The sequence below is a fragment of the Pinus tabuliformis genome, chromosome J (genome assembly GCF_031772625.1).
Source record: "Pinus tabuliformis cultivar Carrire ecotype Pingquan chromosome J, CPIR1, whole genome shotgun sequence".
Lineage (NCBI taxonomy): Eukaryota > Viridiplantae > Streptophyta > Pinopsida > Pinales > Pinaceae > Pinus > Pinus tabuliformis.
Window position 1 is genome coordinate 353,508,925 of NC_142295.1, and position 26,463 is coordinate 353,535,387.

General features: G+C 39.0%; 1 protein-coding gene across 1 annotated transcript in view; it reads right to left on the reverse strand.

Moving 5' to 3' along the window:
- LOC149227219 (putative cysteine--tRNA ligase) overlaps positions 1-26,463 on the reverse strand; it is a 211,522-nt gene that overhangs the window by 86,168 nt on the left and 98,891 nt on the right. The window contains exons 9-10 of the mRNA XM_089377718.1: positions 24,732-24,858; positions 23,872-23,999 (exon numbers count right to left, since the gene is read on the reverse strand). Coding sequence (XP_089233844.1) covers positions 23,872-23,999; positions 24,732-24,858 — 255 coding nt within the window. The remainder of the gene's footprint in view (positions 1-23,871; positions 24,000-24,731; positions 24,859-26,463) is intronic.

The following is a 26,463-nucleotide window of genomic DNA, read 5'->3' on the forward strand; positions in this document are numbered from 1 at the left end:
TGCCCACAGGAATTTCGGCATATCCTAATCATACATCATGGCCCTAGCTGCTTCTACAATAGTCCTATTCTTTCTTTCTGCTACCCCATTCTGCTCCGGATTGTAGGGAGTTGTCCACTCTCTTCTGATGCCCTCCTTAGCGCAAAAATCAGTGAAGTCTTTATCGACATGTTCTCCGCCGTTATCTAAGCGCAAAAATTTAGTTTTCTTCCCAGTCAGATTCTCCACCCGAGCCTTGAACTCCTTGAGTCGACAGAAAACCTCATCCTTGGTTTTCAGAAAATAAATCCAAGTTTTCCTTGAGTGGTCATCAGTGAAGGTAATGAAATACTCGGCACCACTGGTCCGCAGATATCTGAGTGTATCAATCCTAGTACACTCTTGGCCTTGTGTTTTCTCCTAGGAAATGCTGCCTTGGCATACTTTCCTAGAGCACATCCCCTGCATACATCATCTCGTTCCGTACTCAGATCCGGAACTCCTGTTACAGTGCTCCTGAGAATTCTCAAAGCTCCATGGTGCAAGTGACCCATTCTTTTGTGCCATAGTTCGTTCAAGTCCTTGTCTCCATGACTGCCTATCAGTGCCATTGGTGATTCTAGTTGTAATCTATACAACCGATTACTTTTGATCCCGATCTACACTTTCTTTTTCTAGCTCGAGTGTTTGAAGTATACGTTCTCCTTGATGAAATAGACATCATAGCCCTTGCCTTGTAGTTGCGACACGGAAAGTAATTTCATCCCCAATCCTGGTACATGTAGCACATTTGTAGCATGGACCCATTCTCCCGATTCTGTCTGAAAGACTATGGTACCCTTCCCTGCTGGAGTATACTTTGCCTTGTTCCCCATGGTGATCTGAAAGTTCATCTTCTCTTCTCAATATTCTGAGAAACACTCCCTGATTCCCATCATATGCCACGAGGCTCCATTGTCTATATACCATACTTCTGATGATGCAGCACTAGTCATACACGCCACTTCTTCTTCCAGCCTGGAAGCTAACATAGAGAAATCGACATCTCTTTCTCTTGTGCAATCTTCTGAAAATCTGTGTGAGTCCCCTGACGTGGATGCCTCTGCATCATGGTCTCGACCCATAACTGATTTTCCCTTCCTATCTCTGATTACTCCCTCTGATACCATGTGAAAATTCTATCGCTGCAGCAACTGATTTACTTTTCCTACTTATTCCACAATAAGTTATTTATGAAATTACTTCAATAAACATTAAAATAAATACTGCTGCAGATATCACACCATAATACAGAAACAAACATATGCACAAGAATCAACACATTGACACAGTTATTTTGGATAACAGTCCCGAGAAAAACCCAATGTGGGAAAACCGGTGCAGCAAGGGAGGCTTTTATTATTCAGCAATTCTTTAGTACAACAAGGTGCCAAACTGGATTACCCATAGAGAGAAATAATCTCCAACACTCTCCCAATCCCAGCGTCAGCCCGGCTGACCTCTGCGTGGCTCTCCAACCCTCTGCGTCAGCCCTGGGCCACTCTGCGTCACCCACGCAAGCCCAACTAGTGACTGCGCAGTCCTCTGCTGCCTCTGCGTCTGCCTGAAAAGCCCTACGTCTGCCTCTCCTGCCTCAATGCTGATCTCCAGTGGCTAATCTCGCCTCTCTGCTCTGTACTTGCTGCCTCCTGACTGCTCACCAGACCACTAGTTCAATTTCTCAGCAAACCCCGCTCCATAAATTGAACTGACTGGTCTCCCTCAGTGTGTTCTCCAAGTGACCCTCAAGCCTCCTCTTATACTTTTCTCATTGACACATCAACGGCCGAGATTAAGTCCCTAATCAATGGCTAAGATTATATCTGGCTTGATCCATGACTTTTGGACCATTCTAACACAATTTTATATTAATTCACATTAATATTTTATTTTCCCTAAGTTTAGACTTAGGGACTCCATTAAAAATATAAATTATTTTAATATCTCCCAAACTGTTTAAAATCTGCCCAAACCATTTTTGGGTATTGGAGATCTCATGTGCTTTAGCCTTTCCACCAATTTTCGTGGCTAGACCACATCCTATGCTACCCCAAATCAACACTGTTACCCACCAAAAGTGGGTAATCCATGTGAGAATTTTTTCTCCTCGTTTGATACCCAACCAACCAATATCCCTATGATGGTCTTCAAATAGCTTTGTGTCAAAACTCTCCACCTATTACTCTAGTTAGTGCTCTCACCCATTTATCATTCTTCTTGAAGGAAGGTGAGTCATCTATTAGCAACTACTTTAACCATTTTAGCAATCATGTGCTCTGATTTAAGTTTGGGGCATATTAATATGAATCACAGGGCAAACTCGATGATTGACCGCTTTCAATTGTCTCCTTGGTCCCACACTTCACGTGGGTGGTTAGCCTTATCTCTAGTCCCCAATCAGACCTCTTATAAGGCCTTACGGTTTAGGAGGGGCATTAACAGGGAGCACTAATTGATATAGTGTCCATCGTAATCCATACTTATCATTTTGCATCCTTCCATGTGATTCATCTCCATTCTTTGGGTTGATTTTCATTAGTCATTGGGATTGGCACCCTATATTCACATCCATGAGCCAGGGCCCAAAAACTTGACCCCAGAGGTTGATGTAGTTGAAAGAATGATAAAAGAATATAAAGCCACAGTGGGGGCTAGGACTTATTTAGCACATGGGAAAAATCCTAGCATGGGCTCTAACCCCCTCATTAGCCATCACCCAATTCCTTAAGCATTCAAAGCTTCATCTAAAATAAAGGAACTCTTGAATGTCCCAGACTTGATGCACAAGAAATTGCTACATCTTTAAGGGGTATTGGAAAAGCACAACAGCGAGCTTGATCTCCTAAGTTATACACCAAAGGAAGACAAATCAATCAAGTAAAACACACATTAGAGGGGTGGAAAATGTAGGTCGAGGAAAGGGGTAACTCATGTCTCCATGATTTCTCCCTCCTTACATCATTACACTCAGGGTGTTGGAAGTTGGAACTCCATTAACTAGTCTCATGGTCGTGGGATCTTCCTTGAAGTCCTTCCCACCCCAAGACCACATTATCACATTCACCTATGAATTGATGGGTTTTCCTAGTAGACATCACTCCCTTTGGGAGTCGAAAGCGCCTAATAGGGTTGTTGACCTAATCATCCCGAACATAAGTGAGGTACCTTGTTTACAACTCTTGAGCTAGTAACACATTCAAAGGTAAGTCTTGTATGAAGTATTTTTGTGCTCCTAGCCTTAGATATGGTCCATTAAGATACTTTAATGGTTGTGTTCCTAATGATGTTGATTTCACTTGATATTGAGAGGTTTGTTTCAAGTCGTATCACACACAGTAGCGATCCCTTGAGGGATGGCTTCACTCCTCTCCAATGTACTCCAGAGGATGTTTTCCCCCATTCTAAGAGCAAGTGTGACCTTGTAGCCCTAACATTTCCCCTACAAAGATGTGTTGAAATTCGTAACTAGGTTCGGTCTTCATAATATCTTATTTGTTCTTGAATTTATGTATTTGATGTAAAAGAGAGAAAATTTATTAATGCTATCTTATAGCATGGGTTTCATTCTCAAAGTTATTTTGTTTTTATGTCAAAGCACCCATTATGTGCTTCTAGGGTTTTGTCATAGAGTTAAGAAGTCAAAAGAGTGATTGTCATATGTATTAGACCCTATTGGGTATTTTGTAACAAGTCAAAAGAATTTATTTGAGTCAAAGTTATGTCAAAATGTCCCTCCAAGACCAAGTCGACCTAGCAAACATTAAGTCGACCTAGCAGAGATGAAGTCGGCCTCATTAGGGTTGTTCGAGCTCCATGAAAGTGTATGTATACAATACCATTCAACCTCATTTGGAGAGAATTCAAGCAAGTTCGATCCAAGCAAGGAAGAAGAGGAAAGAACAAAAAGAAGACTAGAAGATGACAAGAAGAATTGAAATTTGAAGTTTCTCTATCCGTCTCATTCACACGTGCAAAGATCTAGGGCATCACTTTATTGCAGAAAGGTCAAAATTCCACTCATCTTATAAGGCTGAAGTTTGGTGTCAAAAGGATCAAGATTGGAAGCCTAATTGCTAAGAAGAAAGAAGGACCTTAAGCGAAGGAAGAAGGAACACTCGTCTACCATATTTCTTCCGCACGTGCGAGGTTGCAGCCACTGCATGAAGACCAAAAATTGCAAAACATAAGTAGAAGACAAAAAAATTGTTGCAGAGATCAAACCGAAGGATTTGAAGCAAATTTCATCTCAGTTGACTTTGTAAAAAATAAGCTCATCAAAGGAAGGTCGACTTGGTCTTGGAGGTGTCTTGACTCTTGGTTCTAAAGGTCTTGGAATTCATCGTTTGAAGATTCTATAAGAAGAGAAGAATTTTTTGTGGGTTTTCCTCTCTAGGAGAGGTTTTGGCCTTAACTAGCAGCCTACATCTTGTGTCCATTTGTTCTAATGATCTTCATGTTTTGGTAGATGTTTGACGATAAGAACACCATAATAATCAAGATAAGCAGAAGCAAATTATAAGTACATCAGGAGAATATCGCGAGCAATTATCAAAGTTAAGCGAAATCACATCTAATCTAGCTGCCCTTGATTTCTCAACAAGATGAGTGTTCGGCCTTGAGCAGATTCCACATGGTTCCACACCTTATGATGTACCTCCAGATGCTGAAACTCTAGGCTAGAAAGATTGGGCATTGGCTTACTTGATGATATGCCCAGATGGACGCAGGATGCCCCAAAGTTGGCCTTGTCCCTATTTGATGGACGTTGCCTTGTTCCAGATCCCATATGAGGATGGAAGCCATCGAGTTGACTTGGGAAAATTAGCACACCATGCCTTGATGCCAACGCTTGCCATAAATAATACCTCGCCATCGCTACGAGTCCTAGGAGAGTGGCGTCAGCCTTTTTGAGGATGAAGTAATGGTGGAGAGTTTTTATTCCCACACGTGTGGGTTATTTGGCATTATTCTTATGTTTATGAACTATCTTAAGGTCAACTTGTAACCTTTGACCTGGTCAAACGCTTCAAACAAACCTTTTAGTGTAGAATTCCATTGAAATTTTGCCACTGCTTAACGAATAATTCTAAAAACTAGTTTCTATTCATAAAGACACAGAATTTCCCTACTTATTTGCAGCGGAATAGAACATTTTTAAAACACAGTCACAGGATAGCAAAAACACAATTTTTTCTAAGGAACCCAACTGGGAAAACCCTCTACTTGTTTGAGAATTTTATTAATAGAAAAAATGAGTAACAAATCTCTTACAATACAACTTGTTTTAATAGAAACCAATCTGGTTTTCTCTGCTTGAACTAAGCTGAAGCACTCCTTGCAAGACCCCTGATCTACTTCCCTTATTCTTATCGCACTTTGAGAGCCCTATTTCCTAGCGCATTCCACCTCAATCTATGCGCATAGGTTGCTCCTCTTAACTAGGAATTTCCTCCTAATTCATAGTGCAATTTCCAAGGGAAAAAAACACCTACCAATCTGTGCACAAACTTCTCTTGCACACTCTTCCTCTAACAAGCTCACACACACACACAAATATGTGCTCTCTATTGCCTTGTCTCACCAACTTGTGGTCACAAAAACAATGAATGCAATTTTGCCTTGCAATCTCCTTATAAGCAAGTTGAATTAGCTAATTCTGGCAAGTTCTATTTTGGAACTCAAACTAGTGATTGACCAGGTAATTAACTTATGCAACTCGTCCAACCTCAAATTAGAAGTTGAGACTCACTCCTTTCTCTTTTCCCAAAAATAATTTGCACTAGAAGACAACAAATTGAGCCTTCTATTTCCATGCATAAGTCAAACTACTTCATGAACTGCCCTAATTTATAGGAATTTGTCCTATCTTTTAGGAACTCATGCATGCTAAGGAAAACTGCTTTTGGTCTCTTTGACTAGGGCACAAGTCAAAGAAATGCCTTTCTCACTACTATTTTCAACACTCCCTCTTAACGAGGAAGGTGCTTCTAGAAGAAACTCGTCCACCTAGATCTATCTCCAACACTACCAAGTTCTCCACTACTATAGTTGCTCCCAAAACCTGATCTGAAGACCTGTTCTTTCCCACCATGTTCTGCGAGTCCATCACTTCAGTCATAAGTGCCATGTACCCTATGTAACTCTGTGGTTAATTCTTTTGGCTAAAAGTGATACTGGAATATTCAACTCTCTTTTGATCTCCCTTAACCAAATCCTCTGCCCACTCGGCTCAAACTCTCCCAATACTATGAGTCTCTGACTAAGTGGTTGCCTCTACTCGCCCTGGGCTATGCTCCTCATCATCTTGTTGATAAGCCCAACTGCTAGCTAGCTTAGACTCAAACTGAGATACTAGTTGAGGCTCCATCTTGAGAACTATCCTGCTCTCACTCAACCACCACTTCTCTATTCTAAGCTCTCCCTCCCTTGTTGCTCAAGGTTGTGCCTGGCTCTACCTCCAACTTGTCGAGATTCTTCACCCTCACACCAATCTACTTCTTACATTTGGAAGCTAAGTGTTGGAGATATGTCTTTCCTCTGTTGAAGATGATATCATATCCCTTGTCCTCAAGGATAGCTACTGAAATAAGATTTTGCCTCAATCCTGCAACATAGAGAAAATCTCTAAGATGAAGAGAATCACTTGACTCCCTCTGAAAATTGACAGTACCAACTCCTCTTGCTGCATACTAACCATCATCTCTTAGCTCAATCTAAAATTGCATGTCCTTCTCCTTTAGGAGGTTAAAACTCTTCTTGTTCCTGGTCGTGTGAAAGGATGCTCCTGAATCAATATATCATATACTATTATCTATTGAGCTTGTCATGCAAGCAATCAACGGGAAATCTTTCTTGAACTGGGCAGAAAATGCATCTACCTGCATTGATGCAACTACATGTTCCTTACTGGACTCCTTCCTCCGCTTAGTACACTTAGTGGCATATTGTCCAAACTCATGGCAATGGAAGCACATGATCTTGCTTAGATCCTTCTTCTTTCCCTTCTAATTGGACTCAGCCTCTCCTTGGCCCTTCTTGCCCTTGGCCTTGCCTGTCAGGGCAAGGTTCTCCTTGTCCACTATCATAATTGATCTCCCTTCTATGGTTCCTCTACGGATCTCTTCCTATGTGCAGTGAATCCAAAACCTTTCCCAATTGGGAAAATTCTCTCTCCCACTAACAGCATCCTCGAACCCTTTCCAAGACTTGTGAAATCCAAGTAAGGCTAAACTCAAAAGGTCATGATCAGATACAATCACGCCCACACCTCCCCGTTCATCTCATACCTGAGTGAACCTTGACAAATATGTGACGATGGGCTCATCCTTGCTCATCCAAATACTCCTCAGCCTCTCCTTAAGAGCAAGCTTCCTAGTATCACTTGTACTTGATATAGTTTTAAGATGGCATCAAACATCTCATATGTTGTCTTCTTCTCAAAGATATGAGTTATTATATGATCTCTAACCCCTTCTAGAATAATCCTCCTTGCCTTGATATCATTCTTATTATGTTAGGCCAATTGTTGGGGATCTTGAGGTGGCGTTATCGCCTGCTTGATGAACTCTCCCACCCCATTATCTTCCAGCACTATCATGATCCTCCCTTTCCATGGAACAAAGTTCGATGCTCTCTCTAAACAGTGATTTGTCGTTAATCCTTAGCACACCATGCTACTTCCCCAGAGATATCTCCAACACCTCCCTACTAACAACGTTGTAGCCCTTCACAAGAGGTTGTAGTTAGGGCTCAAATAATTTTGCCTCTCCTATCAGTCTTGTAGTCCTTCACAAGGACTCAACTTAGGGCTGAATAGACACCTTCTAGCAGCCCTCCAATCTACTCTTAAGATGCCAACCAACTGTTGCTCAAACAAACTATAGAACAGGCCTACACAACCTAGCAATGCATCAATCACTAAAGAACACAAAACATACCTCAACTAGCAAACTTCTTCTACTCTTTTTAGGTCACGGTTATGGGCATTCCTCTGAGATACCTCGACGACTTATTAGTGCACCTAAACACAGTGCACGAGTCCTCCACAACTCTGCCTTTAAACCAATGTGGAAAAAGTCGACCTCGGGAATAAATCGACAAGGGTCTGAAAATTGAAAAAGTCATTAAAGTAGGGAGGTTTTTGAAAAAATCAGCAAAAACACAGCAATATTAAATAAAAAATACAAAAAATATTAATTTTTTTAATGTTTTAGCATCTAAAGTATCCACAACATCAAATAAATGTCTTTCCACATAAATATGAAAAGAAGCTAATACATAATATGTATAAGAAGTCTACTGCCACATCGCATATCGAAATAGACTTGGTCTTAACTCTCAAGAGTCAAAATATCAACAAAAAATATAATAAATGTATATCATGATTCATCATCATGAGTCATCTACATGTCATAAGGTAATCAGTCACTAAGATCCTTTGCCCCATTTACGGGAATAGGGAATGGCTTTTCCTTTTCCTCTAGAGGAAGAAAGCCCTGCCCCTGGCGCTACAAACGGACTCTATCGTCCTCTAGAAATAAAAAAAAATAAAAAATAAAAAAAGAGGTGGCCTTTGTCCTCTGTTATTGCTCATTCAGATTCACTAAACAAGGGTTTGAAATTTTTATTCTTGAAACATGTAAACAATCTAAACGTTTTGAAGTTTTTATTCAATCTAGATTCTAAACAATGTTTTGTTTCAGATTTCTAAGCAACGACAAGCTAAAAACAAACTAATAGAAATATTTAAGAAGTCATTTGTGTTACAAAGACTAGGAGAGAAATTAAAATACATACCTGGCAGCAGTGAATCGGCACCCTTAGTCTTTCATGTAGAGCAGTGGACAAATATCCAAATCCACACCACAAAACTAGTAAATCTCCTCCTCTTGGGCAATGGAAAACACCTCCTCTCTCCACAAGGACAAATGGCAGAAAGAAGGGTGAAAATGTGTGAAATATTTGGCCCTTTCCCTCACTTATACGCGACCTGGACGGGCTTCACGATTTTTTCATTCGACTCCCTAGTAAATCTCCTCCTCTTGGGCAATGGAAAACACCTCCTCTCTCCACAAGGACGAATGGCAGAAAGAAGGGTGAAAATGTGTGAAATATTTGGCCCTTTCCCTCACTTATACGCGACCTGGACAGGCTTCACGATTTTTTCAATCGACTCCCTAGTAAATCTCCTCCTCTTGGGCAATGGAAAACACCTCCTCTCTCCACAAGGACGAATGGCAGAAAGAAGGGTGAAAATGTGTGAAATTTTTGTCCCTTTCCCTCACTTATACGCGACCTGGACGGGTTTCACGATTTTTTCAATAGACTCCCGATAAAATCGCAACTTTTTTGATAAAATCCAATTTTATCACCTGTGCTCTTTATTGCCTTGTCTCACCAGCTCGTGCTCACAAAAACAATGAATACAGTTGTGCCTTTCAATCTCCTTATAAGCAAGTCAAATTAGCTAATTTTGGCAAGTTCTATTTTTGGAACTCAAACTAGTGATTGATGAGTTAACTAACTCATGCAACTCGTCCTGCCTCAAATTAGAAGTTGAGACTCACTCATTTGTCTTTTCCCAAAAATAAATTGCACTAGAAGACAACACACTGAGCCTTCTTTTTCCACACAAGTCAAACTACTTCGTGAACTATCCTAATTTATAAAAAATTGTCCTAAATTTTAAGAACATGTCCTATCTTCTAGGAACTCGTGCATGCTAAGGAAAACTGCTTTGGGTCTCTTTGAATAAGGCACAAGTCAAAAAACGATCTTTCTCGCTATTATTTTCAACATTTAGGTCTTCTCTTACGAAATTATGGAAAAGTGACTTGGTTACCCTCGTATAAATAGAGGGGAACCATTTTCCATTCTTCACCACCATCATTCATCACACTTTTCTTCTCTAAGAAGTGTGCACTAGGTCATGTCCTTGTTCATGGATGGAATGTGAGCATTTGTGGAGCAAATTGTCTTGGGAGGGAGATTTTTGCATGGAAAGACTTTTTGGATTGATTGAAGTGATTTGTATCTGAATTGTGCAAGTTCAATATCATTCTTTTCCATTTCGCATACTATATTTATCAAATTAAGGTTTTTGTGTGCCATATTAAAAAGTGTAATATCTTTCCTTGAAATCTTGATTGTTTATGGTATATAAAATTTGCCTTGCAAGAATCCATCAAAAGAACTTGGTTCATCCATCCTTTGACCTTTAAATCTCCTTGTAGAGAAGTAGCTAGGGTTTCTATGAGAGGAAATTATTTTTTCCACCCTCCTCATCAAGGCCCTCTATCAATGGCCTTGCCCTAATTGACTCCATTGCCTTAATCAACTCCATGCACTAGACTAGTAGGTGTTGATCATTTTAAACCTCTTTCTTCTTTACAGTTAACTTAAAATATACAATTCATAGCAATTTATGTCTATATGTTATGGGATTACATTTAATAAAATAATAAAACACAAAATCTAGCATTATATTTTAACCCTAAGATTAGGGTTGGCATCCTGTATTCATTGTTGCATTTTCAGGCATTTAAAACTATTGTTTACTTAACCCTAGATTGCCTCCTTCATACCCTATTGGTACTTTGTTGATCTATCCCTTATAGTATATTTTCTAGAGTTGTTATCTGTCATCATGTGCCTTAGATCAACATATCTTACGAATCCTAACTTATAACAGCTCTCGCCTTAATTGTAAAGGTCTTAGGGAAGTGTGCTTGAACTTTAGGCAATTCTTGTCTCAGCCTTTCCAGGTTTTTTGAATACCATTCCTCCTATCATTAAACCTTAATCACCATTGAGGCCTCCTTAATTGAATACCTTTCTAGTAATCTTTTGTAGGGAATCCCCCCTCGTGATATTAATTTCACCACTAAATTGTTCGCGAGAAGCCACTGAAATGGCAGTGGTGGCTGAGTTATTGTTTCCATAAGACCTAGGTTGCCTAGCAGGCTTTCACTAGGCCTACTATATTATGCGTAACAATAACACTCCAATATGTTGTGCATTTGTCTTTCCTACTGAACCTTTGCACTAGGGTGCAAGATTTTGTTGCAAAAAGAAAGTTAGCTGAACAAATTAGATTATGTGCAAGGATCAAACATGAACCCTTCCTAGCCCTTCCAACAGGTTAAACTTCTCCTAGAAGCATAATTCAAAAGACATCCTTCAAAAAAAATGTTAATTTTTTAGATCACTTGTCATTTATGAAGGAAAACAAAATATTATAAAATTTCAAAAGAAGGGTCACATTTACAACAACCCATCAGCCTCGACCTTTCTCAACTCTTGAATGCTCAATGAGCATTGCATCTTTAATATTATACGAGGATGGATGTGAATCATGAGAAAGATTTAGAATTCTATACCCATTACTTTTCTTTGGCATGTAAAGACTAAAATCATATCCATTCTTGTTGGCTCTCATTTATTCCTTGATATGGCGTACCCTTCCACAACATAAACTCCATCACAAACTCATGCTTAGAGAATCTTATCACTACATTGGCGTATCCACCATTTTAAGTATTAATTAATGTAAGCTTCCAAGAGAAGCATGGACACCTTATTTTTTTGAATACCCAATTGAGTTCATATGTTAAGTGTATATTTTATCCTTCTTGATATGATAACTAGCATGACACTCAATGTCCATATTTAATGTGCTAAGATCCTTTAGTCATTGTTGCCTCAAAATCTAGCAATCCTTATGAGAGGCCTCACAAGTCAAGGGCAGGACCAAGATGCAACACTAAGGTGGTTGCCACTGTCACCTAAGCACGCCACCTCTTGCTCTTTAGTGGAATTTCACCACACGAGAGGCTTCCCAGTTTCTCTCCTAAAGGATATTCTAAGTCAATTAGTTCAAGATGATATATATGAAAGGATAATTGAGATACTTCTTCTATGGATTAGGGCACAATTCTCTATGTAAAAAGGAGCAACATACCATAAGCTAACCCTTGAAGAGAGTACTTGATACCTAGGATAAGCCCTAATTCGTAACCTTGTATAAGATTAGGGTTTATTAGGGCATAAATTACCTAGGATTGATGGCAATAGTTCTATTAGGGCAATTTTCACAATCAAAAATGCTAAATTGAGTGTGTAAGGTCAATCAAGGTGAAAACAAGACAAAATAGCTTTAATGTTCTACTTCAAGCAACCCTGGGCATACTTGGTGTTGTCTTCAAGCTCCCATCCACCAAACACCATTTTCTTGGGGCATTTTATCAAATACTTTGTATATAATAAATCATTAAACCATTTAAGCATTTATTCAAACACTTTGCATGCAAACTAATATTGCAACTTCTTCAGGGCATATCTCATAAATTATAGCAATCAAAGTTTTGAAAACTAAACCAGATGATCAGTAGGAGTTCCCCTCACTATGGTCCATGTTTTAGTCTCTGGAACCTCCCAAATGAAAAGTTATAGTAGAGATTCTAACATGACATGTTTGATGCATGAATTTAAGAGCATCTAGGAAGCTCGAGTTCCTCCGATCATATCTCTTAAAAATATCGTGACCCAAAATCTAAAAGTTGGACCAAATGATCAATAGGATTTCCTCTCACTATGGTCCAAGTATCAGCTTTTGAAACCTCCGAGAAGAAAAGTTAATTACCTATTTAAAGATGCATTAGGAAGCCCAACTTCCTTTGATTATATTTCTTAAAATTTCACAAGCTAAAATCTGAGAATTAGACCAGAGGATCACCGAGATTCCCCTCAGTATGGTCCAAGTTTCAACTTTTGGAACCTCCTAGAAGAAAAGTTATAGCAAAAATGCCAACATGACCTGTTTAAATAAGAATTTAGGAAGTCGATCTTCCCCAACTAGTGCTTTTACAAATTTTAATACATATAAAAAGCTACAGCCAAATAGTATAACAACAACTACAACCATGATGAATTTGTTGAAGGGTAAATGCATGTACATACAAGCTTGTGGAAAAGAGCAATTGCATAATCATGCATGTCACTAAATCATCTATGCCAGAGATATCATTAACACAGCAATAAATATTATTTATTGTAGCCGGAAAAATATTAGAAACTGAGGTAGGGTGAGCCATGTGCCACCATACCATAGGCTCAGTTGTGCTGCAACTTTTCTCACAGTTGGCTACCCCTGTGCCAGATCTTGATGCCTTGATGAAAACTTAACTCAAGGGTATTTCACACACTTAGATCCAAACCAGATTTTAACACTGGAAGTGAAATCCATTCTCCTTCACACACACACACACACAGAGGAAAACTCAATGATCAGCCTTTCCATCTTTGACCAAGTTCACATTCACAAAAAGATCATATAGGTCTACACAACACAAGGGAGTCCTTCTCTAATCTCTGCAGTGCCTCGGCCCTTCCCTATTTGATGCTCTATGTGCCACACACAACCAGGACCACTCCCAATCCTCAAAGCCATCTAGTCCAAAGAAAAAGTGTTGCAACACATTCATTTCTTGTCACATAAGTTGTCACTCACAACTCTTAACTAGTCATGAAGTTTGAACCTTTTTAGGTTCTGTCACCAATCCCTTTTCCAATTCAAATTTTCTAAGTGAGAGAGAGAGATGTATCAGAGAGTAATAGAAGAGAAAAAAATTAGAAGCTTAAGAACCTGGAAGTGGAGGAAGAACCCCTTGATTGCTCCTTCCTCTTATTTTTTATAATCACACCTTGATCCTTCATCTTCCCAACCTTTTAGCTTCTTGGGAAGACTAACCGTCACATCAAAGGAAAATATTCACCTAAGGTATATTTTTCCTCTTAAGTTTCCCCCCTCCCCAATGCATCATAATATGTTGGTTGTCCGCCTTCTTCAGCTCTAGCATTTTTTATTAATAAAAATAAACATTACATCATATAATAGAGTTTGACATCATAGCATCAATGATGGCACCCAAGCAATATATGTTCTTAATTATATTACAAAATTTGGGGTAATGAAAGGGGTGATAGTCCACCAGTTATTGAACTCTCTCAAATTTCTTTCTGGATGAAGTCATCCCATAGCCGGTTCCAATCAAGAAGTTGTTCTCTAGCAAGAATACCCTTCACAAAGGTAGTCCATTGCAATCATCAATAGAAAACATTTTCTTCAAGTTTGTGTGTGGGAAAAGAAAGACTGCAGCACGAGGAAGTGAGTTGCAAATCTCTTGATGGTAAGCCTAACAAGCTACTTGCCCCCTATGTTTTTCTTCATTAGGCTCAATACTTATAAGTGGTTGTAGATGTTAGAAAATAAGGCAAAAAGATTTTCTTATATAGATAATTACTTGTGATTCTTTTATCTTTATGTTCTTCTTTTATCTTTTAATTCATCAAGCAATTACCAAAACAATAGCACAAGGACAACAGATGTAGACGGAAAGCCAGGGAACAAACCCTATCTAGGGGAAAACCCAGTCAACAATTCTTCCTTCAATAGTTTCTCGAGATAATTCCAAACTCTTGACCTAGACAAAGACTTCCTCCACACCAAGTCAGCCCTCAATCTTTCTTGCAGATGATGACCCTTCAATAGCAACTTCGACCTAGCAACACCAACTTGCAGTAGTAGCTTCAACCAAGCAACTGGCAGCAGCAGCAACAACTTCGACTAGATAAAGACAAACTTCAATCTCCCTAGATACTCCTCAGAAGTGAGAGATAGATGGCCCAAAATTTCGATCTTGGTGTCTTCTTTCTTCCTCCAAAATCTCGCACTCCTTTCCAGTCCCTTTCCATCTCTTCTTCAACTTCGCATTTCCCAGCTTCCAGCTTCAGGATATTGAACTATGAGAGAGAGAGTGAATTACTCCAAATGAATTTGAACTACCTTGTATATATAGCCTTCTAGTGAGGTCGAATTGTCCTTCTTGAAGCCGACTTGATCTCTTTGAGGCCGACTTGGTGTGGAGGGGACAAATAGTATATTTGACTCAATATTAATTCTTTTTACATGATTCAAAAGCCCAAGAAGGGTCTCTTTTAATGGAAAATGACTCTAATGGATCAGAATAAATCCTAGAAGTCCTCAATGGGGGCTTTGACCTAAAACAAGATGACCCAAGCATGAAACCTATGCTTTAATAAGTCATAATAATAATAATAATAATATTTGCTTCATTCTTTTGATAAATACATTTTATTGTGACTCAAGTACATTTATGGAGACCGAACCTCGATACATATTTCAACAGTAAATGTATTTTGTGATACACTAGAAATGCTCTATAGAGTTCTTTGTGAAAATTCCTTAACCTGGAATTCCTACCGCAACAAATTGATGTTACTTCTCCTACTTGATTAAATCTTGCAAATTATTTACTGTATTCTACGGTAAATTTCAAAGCAAATACATCTGCAGCCTTCACTTGATTTACATATATGCGGAAACAAAATATTGAGCAAGAAAGAAAAATACAACACATAGAACATAGTGGTTTTTGGACAAATAGTCCCAGAAAAACCCAATGCAGAAAACCGGTGCAGCAGCTCTGAGGGTTTATTATTAGTAAGCAGTAGCAAATTCTAAATACATCACTGAATACCTCACAGTGTTATTCAGTTACAGAGAGAAATATTGATAGGATCTTTGTGAGTTTACTTCACACAATCACTGAGAAAAAGTCTCGGCTATTCCGACTACTGGATGAGGTGCCCCTGGCAGGCCCTGCATTGTCTCTACGTTGTCCCAGCGTCAACCCTCTCAAGCACAGCGTCACCCAACTAGGGAATCGATCAGTAGCCTAGAGTCACTGCTCTCAACCTCCGGTCTCACACCCCGGCTTCCGGTTGTTGAAACTGACCCTCTACTCTGATTTACGACTTTCTCTCTCTCCCTCTACGTTGCTTCTACGTGGTCCTTCTGTCCCTACATCAGCCTCTGCGTCAAGGCTACTGGATCACTCTTTGCATCTCTTTGTTGATGTATCTTCGGCTGAGAATCTCTCTCTCCGAAAGCTACTATCCTTGCCCCTCAACTGCAGGAGATCTCTTCAATCGATTTTCCTCCTGAGAACTTCTCACTTCAGAAAATCGATTTCCTCAATCTCTCTGTGTGTTTTCCAAATGACCCTCAAGCCCCTTCTTATATCTTCCTGTTGGATAATCAATGGCCTAGATTACATCTTAATCAAAGGCTCATATCGTTTTGACTTGATCCATAGATTTTTCTAGAAGTTTCACCCCTGATTAAATTAATACCCATTAATATTTTAATTTTCCTAAATTTAGACTTAGTAACGCCATTAAAAATATTAATTATTTTAATAAAATCACTTCTGGGTGGAATATCCCAAAATGTTTTATGGGTTCTTTGGAATACATGTGCCCAAGCCTCCCTGCAAAATTTGAGGCTTAGAGCACATCCAATGCTACCCCAAATCAACACTCCCTCTTAGCGAGGAATGTGCTCTAGCAATACACTGCCTCTCTGCATACTGCTAACTCTGAAGCATCGTCTCTGCATTGCTGATGTCTGACCTACTGTCCACCAACCACTGCGTTGTTGCTGCTACTGTATTGTTGCCTTTGACACTGCCACTGCCAATGCTACATTTGTACTACAACTCCCTCTCAAATGTTGCATCTGCTATGCTGCTAGCACTGCCACTGCTAACACTACATCCGTATTGCAACTCAGTTGCTAAGAGAAGCAACTGAAAACACCCAAAATTGGACAAGTATCAAGTGGATACACCTTGGTGCTAAAATCCTAATTGTTGCTAGTCCTACGTTGTCCTCTGAAGCCATTGTGTTGTGGAAGCTCTGCATTGTGCCTCCTTGCACTGCTGCCTCTCTGCTCTATGTTGCTCAGTCTCTGGCTCTTCTAGCCACTGCATCTGACGAATCAACACTCCATGACACCAACTAAAACTCCACCATCCCGCTACTACTAATCATGGGCTCCCATAGCAAGGTGGCGATCCAAAAGGTGGGCTCCTCAAGGATTCTACCCATCTGTAGCTCTATCAAACTACAATTCTATATCAGCCCACCTCCCTCTTGGAGGTATCTTGGCTGTCATGGCAAACTCCTCATCGGTCTTTGCAGCTGCAACCTTCATATCATGCTTCTCATCCTTGTCCTTTTTCTTCAAAGGACATTGGGATGTATAGTTGCCCATCTCGCCACATCTGAAGCACTTCACCTTGGAGACATCTTTCTTTCGTCTCAGTTGCCCCTATTGTCCCTTCGATGCAAGGATTGTGTTATCCTCTTCTTCCAATTTGGGCTTCGACCCACTACTGTTGCTGCTCCCATCAAGTTTTATCTTCAACAGGTCTCTCCTCATCTCTTCTTGTTTCAGAACTGCCCACATCTCGTCCCAATTTAGCAATGTTGCTCTGCCCAGGATACCCTAGACAAAGATTTGCCAATCATCTGAGACGAAATTTAGAGCCAGTCTAACTAACTCCGAGTCTTGAGGTGTATGTCGCGCAACTGACAGCTCATCACGGGTCTCCTTCAATTTCGTTAAGAATGGATCCACACGTTCTCCCTTCTGCATCTGAGCAGATCTCAGCTTCTGCTCTATGTACATCTTATGTTGCTTGGAAGATCCCTGATACAAGACATCCCACATATCCTTAGAAGTCCCTTTGCTAGCAACGGTGCACACCACGTGATCCTTGACTCCATCCAAGATCATTATCTTCGCCTTAGCCATCTCAGCTTTGTACTTCTTCAGCGGATTTGCATCCACTGGGACAGCTACCACATTATCAACATACACCTTGAGGGCATGCTCATCTAGAAGGAAAGTCATCCTAGCCTTCCAAATGGCATAGTTGGAAGCCCCGTCCAACCTGTCCTGATCCCTCAAGCCACTGGTTTCCATCTCCTCTGAAAATTGTCGAACAACTCCCTCTTTCTCCCTACTACGTAGCTCCTAGGCTGACTTACGCACTCCCTGATGAAGCCGGTAAGTTGTTGCCCCTCCATTGCTCAGCAATTGAGAAATGTTGATTTTCTCGGCAAGAAATCACTGAGGAAGTATTCCCTCACTATGCTCTTCTTCTTTCTTCTCACGTCTTTCAACCCGGCAAAACTGCCCACTGAAAAATCTATGTCCACCAACTGCTCCTCATGCTGAGGCTTAGCGTTGCTCCCTCTGCCACAGCAAAATTCGAACTGGAAGCTCTTTCTCTCCGTCAACTCACTCGGAGAGAGACTACCTCGAATTTTCAACCCTTCGGCTAGAACTGCGCAAACCCTCTGGGGTTTCGACTTGCTGCCTTCTATAGCTTTTCGATTTCCCCTTCTACTCAGCGCTAAGGTTTCTAGTTCTGCTCTTCTTGTCTCACCTACACTAGCTCTGATACCATGTGAAAATTCCTTAACCTGGAATCCCTATTGCAGCAAACAGATGTTACTTCTCCTACTTGATTAAATCTTGCAAGTTATTTACTGTATTCTACGGTAAATTTCGAAGCAAATACATTTGCAACCTTCACTTAATTTACATATACACGGAAACAAAATATTGAGCATGAAAGATAAATACAACACATAGGACAGTTATTTTTGGACAAATAGTACCCAGAAAAACCCAATGCGGGAAAACTGGTGCAGCATCTCTGAGGGTTTATTATTATTAAGCAGTAGCAAATTCTAAATACATCACTGAATACCTCACAGGGTTATTCAATTACAGAGAGAAATATTGGCAGAAGCTTTGTGAGTTTTACTTCACACAATCACTGAGAAAAAGTCTCGGTTGTTCTAGCTGTTGGATGAGGTGCCCTCGGCAGGCCCTGCGTTGCCTCTACGTTGTCCCAGTGTCAACCCTCTCATGCATAGCGTCACCCAACTGGGGAATCAATCAGTAGCCCAGAGTCACTGCTCTCAGCCTCCAGTTTCACACCCCAGCTTCCGACTGCTGAAACTAACCCTTTGCTCTGATTTACGACTTTCTCCCTCTCCCTCTGCACTGCTTGTGTGTGGCCCTTCTGGCCTTTGCATCAAGGCTACTGGATCACTCTCTGCCTCTCTCCGCTGATGTATCTCCGGCTGAGAATCTCTCACTCCGGAAGCTGCTATCCTTGCCCCTCAACTGCAAGAGATCTCTTCAATCAATTTTTCCTCCTAAAAACTTTTGACTTTAGAAAATCGATTTCCTCAATCTCTCTGTATGTTTTCTAAATGACCCTCAAGCCCCTTCTTATATCTTCCTGTTGGATAACCAACAGCCTAGATTACATCTTAATCAAAAGCTCAGATTGTTTTGACTTTATCCATGGCTTTTTCTAGAAGTTTCACCCCTGATTAGATTAATACCCATTAATATTTTAATTTTCCTAAGTTTAGACTTAGGAACCCCATTAAAAATATTAATCATTTTAATAAAATCACTTCTGGGTGGAATTTTCAAAAACGTTTTCTGGGTTCTTTGGAATACATGTGCCCAAGCCTCCTTGCAAAATTTGAGGCTTAGAGCACATCCAATGCTACCCCAAATCAACATTCTTTATCCAATCCACTTTGCCTATCTCCTCAAGCATGAGACCTATGCAATGTGCAGCACTTGGGGTACAAAATATAGTCCTATATTTAGACTCTAGTATCTTACCATTAAGGACATAGTTAGAGACATTATCTGTGATGACCTAAACAACATTTTTCTCACCCACTATTCTAACCATCTCATCCAAAAGCTCAAATAATAGGTTTGCATCTTTCATCATATCAAACGCATCAATTAGTTTCAAAAACATTGTTCATTGATGGCAAGAGACAAGGAAATTTATGATTGTGCAGTCCTTTCTATCAGTCCATCCACCTGCCATGATGGTACAATTTGTGTTGGCCCATGACTATATAAACTCCTTCCAATATGCATCTATGGAAAAACAATATTTTTGCAAAAGAGATGCCCTTAAGCCATGCATGCTAGAGCCTTTGAAGCCCTTCCCTACAGCAATAGAAAACTCCCACATAGCTTGGAAATAAGGTTGGCAGGCAGCACTGAAAGGGATAACTGCATCATACCACCATTTGACGATAGATTTAAAAGCAACACTTTTGTATTGCTTCTCCCAATGGATACCTAAGATGGGTTCAGGTTGGCTTAGTTGAGAGGCACTAGTACCGGCAGAACTGGAGGAAGGTGTAAAATAGCTCTTAATGTTCTTCTTCTTTTTAGGTTGACTGTGAGACTTAGGAGGGGCAAGAACATAATGGAAGAGATCATGCACATTGACAGAAAGGATAGAGAAAAAGTCTACGAGTTCAAAATAAACACTAGAACTTGCTCTCATAATTGCAAGATGCCTCTTCCTAGCAACTTCTTTTATTGCCTTTTCCCTAGCCTTATCCTCTTCAAATTTTTCAAACTAAGTACTTCTGCTTTAATCTTCTCTATCACCTCCTTTGGTGCTAGACAGTGAGTTACATGGCCTCTTATACCAGAGAAGTTTTGTTTAAACCTATTTTCAAAAATTTGTTCTATTTTGTAATTCACTTTAGTAAAAAATTTGAAAAGTCTTATATTTAGCTATTAAGCTAAAAAAATATATCTCATGCATACATGACTTAGACTAGGAATAAACTCAAAACTTCTTTCATCTTAACTAAAAGTATAAAGACAGATCAAGATAGCAGTTTTCAACACACTTACACACTCGAGCAGTTGAGCAATCAAGAGACAGAGAGCAGGGATTCAGGCAGAGGCAAATTCAGGCAGCAGAAAATTTTGTGCAAGTTCTTGTACAGTTCTGTACAATCGTATAGAGCAGTTCCTTTAAGTTATTTATACAGTCGTTATGGACATGCCATGCAATCAATTGTACAGGCCATATAACCATACAGCAGGCCATACTTTCTCAGCGCGCTGTTCCACTCAATTCAAGGTGATTTTTGTAACTATGCAGCTATTTGGTTTTGGCACCTTGCAGAGGTTCCCTTATAAGTTTTTGAAGGAATAAAAAGCTGATTTTGAAGGAGCAATTACCTATGTGTGAAACTGTTTTATGCTTCCACTATTTAATTTCCAACTATTTTGTAATTGATGCTATGGTCTGAATTTAATGTCTACATTAATTAAATTCAGCAATTTACTTGTTTAATTGAGATCATAAGGACATCAGTCATCTAGGCTTTGAATTTTTACATGGCAGATAGCTGTGCAAACAGTAAAAGAAATCCATTCATATATTGTCATTGCTAACATCTACTCCACCAAAAATAAGAAAACTAAAGCATCCTTACTCGATGATCTATGCTTCACAGTACCTCAATACTTGATTTCATAATAGATAGGGGAGCTAAAGATAAACGGTCTTCTGATTCAGATTATCGCAAACACATTCTGCAAGTGTGATGCTCCCTTTGGAGGTGATGATTTGTCTACAAATATGGAGTTGGGCTAAAGGAACTCTTAGGCTACAAGGTAGTTGAACCTTAATATGTCTTGGAGTACAGATAAGATCATCCTTTAAGTGCATGTAGTTGTGGAAGTAGTGATACAGTTACAGTTTTGAGGTTAAAGGCTCTATTGGCTTGGTCCATGTGGCTGTCAAGTAGGCTTTGTAAATCTTAGCTCTGATACCTCTGTTAATACTTAATATTCATCTCAGTGGAATGGGACACATCAAAGGAGAACAACAGGGGGCAAAGCTTTTCAATATCCCAGGTTAAATATTGGAGGAGAAAAGCAGCACCAGTATAACAACAATTTAAGAACCCTTGCCCAGCAAACTGCAAGAATAAGGTAAGGGTATCGATTGCAACCTGAGTGACAAACCAGCATGTAATAATGTGTAGGATGGACATGATCAAGGATGTGAGGAGGGGGCATGCAGCAAACTCAGCTAAAGATGATGTTATTGCAGAACCGTTTTCTTTGCATGTGTCTGTTTTGAATACATAGTCATGAGTATGTGATTTCAACCTATCTGCCTTGGGTATGGGCTCCAAACCTCACAACCATAAAGGAAATTACCAGAGTAGAAAACAGATCTTTGCCCAAATATTTCGAGGCTGAAATTGGAAAATTTGTCTCTCCAAAGTTGTTGACACTGAATATCCTCTACTCAATCTTCATTCTGCTCTTGGTATCATGCTGAAAGTTGGGCCAAATAGTACCACTGCAAAATGTAGGATGTAACCACCTCTATATTTTGTCCTTTAAAAAAAGGGTAGAATTGGATGTCTCTTTATTCAAGGTGTTAAAGGCCATAATTTTCATCTTTGGGAGGTTGACTTGAATGACTATTACAGACTGAGCTCAAAATATGCAGTTGTTTTTATTTTCAGAGTCCTTTGATTGTGAGTGATATATGGATAAATTTCATCCATGAACAATAAAATGGCAATGTAAACCCCATAAATAAGGAAGGAACTTGAATGCCTTACAGATTTTCAAACGAGATCCTCTAGTTCATTAATATTGAGTCCTAAAAGTGCAGGTGAAAGCGAACATCCTTGTTAGACTCCTGTGGCATTGTGTATGTCATTTTTGCATTCATTGTATGGATGCTGCCAATTATAGTAGGTGCTGATTTTCGAAGAGAATCGCCACCAAAGGGATCACTAATTCTAGGACCCCCAAAATCTTAAGCCTCTCAAATGGTTGGTGCATACATTGTGTTTGCTGGTTTTATTCCTCAATGATAGTTGCAAGCAGGAAAATATGGTCAGAAGTACGATTGTTCCTTCCAAAGCCTTTTTGGTGTTTAGCCCTCAAATTCTTCCACTCAGCCCAGATGGAGATTCAGTCATTTAGTGTTGTGGCGAAGAGTTTGGCCATAGTATCCCAATCATGATAGTCCAACAATTATGCCATTCATTCTGATCCCTACATATATGAATCAAACAAATAATATAAGAGGTCCAAGAGGGAAGAAAACCTTCGGAGACAATGTAATTGAAAAGGTCTGCAATATGAACCGCTAAGACCATCAGGCTATCTTCAAAGAATTCAGCTTTCAAGTCTTTTATATCCTGGGTTTTACTGAATTGGAGTTTCAAGATAGCTTGCATGTAGGATGTCCATTCAATGTCAAAGTAGTATCTTATACTGAATGTTTTAAGGTACTAAGGATGAAATGTAAAAAAGGCATCAGAAGATCTACCAGAATTCTAATGATAAAGATATTATACAAAGGAGAAGTAAATCTGTTCCAACATTTCTACAGGATAAAATTGGCCACTTGCATCGGGTGCCATCTGTTGATGAATATAAAAAAATAGCATACTGAGACGGTTTCTCATTTTGACTGGAAATTATAATTAAAGATCACATTGTGATCCAACGAAGTCACTATCCAAAACAGGAATCTGTGCTTTTGGGTGTTTCATATCATTGACTCCTTTGTCTGGAGAGATGAGATGAGTGGCAAGCGCAGATAAGAACTTTCTTTAGACGACTAAATTCCTTTTTTTAAATATTTATCATATTATCAACATGTACCATCAGTTTTTAAGCTGCTGAATAATTCTGTGGAATGCCTTACGATTTCAATTACTCGTTCCATATAATTTTAACGCTGAATATGAATTTTGATCATTTTAAATCAAACTACCCATATCAAAAGTTGCACACAAAAATGGCATTTCCTTGTCTTCAAAATCATAGAAATCAACCCGTTTTGTTCAATAATACCGAACATTACACAAACCGCTGAACAATGAAAAGCATTACTTGCCAAGATTCTTCAGTATTACACTTCATTTTAACAGAATAAAAAATAAAAATAAAAATAAAACTTGATGAAATGGGGAAAAACAGACACTGCATTGTTAATTGGCCTACAATTTCCCTGAAAATGAGAATATCAATAAGCAACCTTCAAAACAATCTTCCACAATTTTCTTTGCCTGAAAACAATAAAGCAGAAAACTTACACTCCCCCTGAATGAATATCAATTGATTTCCCAATAACATGACTAGCCATTGCTGAACATTCAATATGCCAGCCAGGGCGGCCCTGTCCCCAGGGAGATTCCCAAAATGGTTCACCTATTTTGCTGGCCTGCCAAAAAGAAGAAAATGAAAAAGTGAGGTACATGTGTATGAGTCTATGGAATGCACTTTCTGTTCTGATGAGCTTAGCTGTGGAAAAGGGCATAACTCTTATTCAATTATTTGGGGACTCTAAGCTGGTTATTGACTGGGTGAAAGGAACAAATTGGTATGCAGAATTTGATCTTTCATCCTATCTATAATCAAGTGAAATTAATGGAAAAGAGATTTTCCTTCATTTCCTTTGCTCACATTTACACTATATAGGTAGTCAAATATGCAAGTGGATGGTCTTTCTAAACAAGCTTTGGAGATGGCTGTTGGGTCTATGGAGATAACTGAGAAGACTGCTGTACTTTCTTTGCCAGTATCCATTCAAGCTCTTTATGAATCAATTCTCTGAGGATATGACTCAATGACTCTGGTTAATATCTTCTTGAGTTTGTGATATTTTTTGGTGCTGTGGAAATTCAATGATGTTTAGGGGACTTCTTTTTGTCTCTTTTTGATGTATAAGGAGATAATGTCCATGGCCAGATCTTATTTTGGACTTTTTTAGATTAATGTCTGAACAAGTTTCAGAGTAATCCTTATGAGTGTCACTATCCATTCAAAATATAAATTTTATAATTCTGCTTGAAATGAAAAGCTACATTCTTTTTTAGGAAAAAAATAAGTCGATGCCCAAGAGTTGATTGCCTCTCATAAAACAGAGGCAAACCATGAAAGAAAGGGTTAATACCTTCCATAAAGCAAAGTCACAATTATTCTGTTTTTCTCTGCTGTCAAAATTTGACTCACTTTCGGATGCCAGTTCAGAACTGCCAACAGCCCATGGATTCAATTTACCATAGATGTGCCCTGCCTCCCTGCACAAGACACGTATCAGTCCTCCCGTTAAGAGCCTATTTTTTAAACTTCTACATAACAGCTAAAATCATTTAAATATTTGTACAAATCATGATTATCAATCTCAGTGAATCCCCATGACTTGAGATTAATGTACCGATCACATTATATTTATTATAATTATATAAATTTTTGTGGAAGTAAACTGTGCACTAGATTATGAAATGTCCAACATTTTTAGTCAGCACTCCACCCATCGTTACAGACAAAAAAAAAAAGTTAAAATGGTATGAGAAAAGAGTGCTGGGTTAAGACTTTTTTATAGATTGAAGTTTATGCTAGCCAGTGTGAGAATGAATAAAATAAAATAAATGAAGATTTGATATGAAAGTGGATTAATAATAATAGAGGACATTGGTGTAAAATAATAAGAATGAATAAAAACAAACCATTGCATAAACAGAACTGTTGAATAAAATTAATGATTATTGATTAAAGTAAAATGAATTAAGGGTTAGAGGGAGATTAGAGAAAGATTATCAAATAAAATGAAAGAGTGAGGGGAATTAAAGATGGAAACCAAAAGGGAATCAAACTAAATTAAAATTTTAATTTACATGGAGGCAAAAGGGATAAAAATTAAAACAATGGAATTAAGGATAAAAGAAGGTAGGGAAAGGATAATGAAAAAGAGGGTTAGAGGTTGGTAGTTTGGTAAAAGGGAGGGAAACTTTGACGAGGGGAGAAAAAGTGAAAAAGAAGGTAAATATCAGCATACATTAAAATAAAAGTTTAAAGACTGATATGATCAATGACGGAGTTGATGTCTGGTGGGCTTCCAAGATTGGTTAAGCTTGTACCCTTCATCCGGATTAAAATTACTGGAATGCTTTTCAATTTCTGGAGCTTCCTGGATGATGCGAGAAGAGTGATAGGGAACAGATGCAAGAATTTGAGTTTGGTCAAAGCAAATGAGGTGTCTGGAAATGTGAGTGTTGGGCAATAGCAGACTTGGAAATGTGGTTATGGAAATTATTTGCCATATGTTCCTTGAAGTGGGTTTTGAAAGATCTACTAGTTTGACCACTGTATGATTTGCCACAAGATCAAGGAATTTGGTAAACTCCTTCGCTGAGCATTGGGTTCAAGTTGTCCTTGGAAGTTTGAAATAAATGTTTAAGAGTTTTATAGGGCTCAAAAAGAGTTTTGATGTTCTTCTCCAAAATCTTTGAAATCTGGTATGTAGTGCCCTAGATGTAAGGATGATATATAAGACCACAAGGTGGAGAAGAGGATGAAGATTTTAAAGATTTGGAATGGCGAGCAGTCAAAAGGCTTTACTGATTTGAGATAAAGGAATATCCATAAGCCAAAAGGGCCTTTGTAAGGGTCCTTTTCTTTGTCGAAAAATTGCAGAGTAGAGATTTGAAAGGCTCTAGAAACCAAAGTTTTTAAAACAACAGTTTTTTGAGCTAGTTGATGGTGAGAATGGGCATGAAGGTATCTATCAGTGGGGGTATTTTTCTATAAACTTGGTGGGTAAAGGTACCATCAGATTGACGTCAAATGAGAACATCGAAAAAAGGAAGAGAATTGCCCTTTTGAATTTCTATAGTAATCTGGAT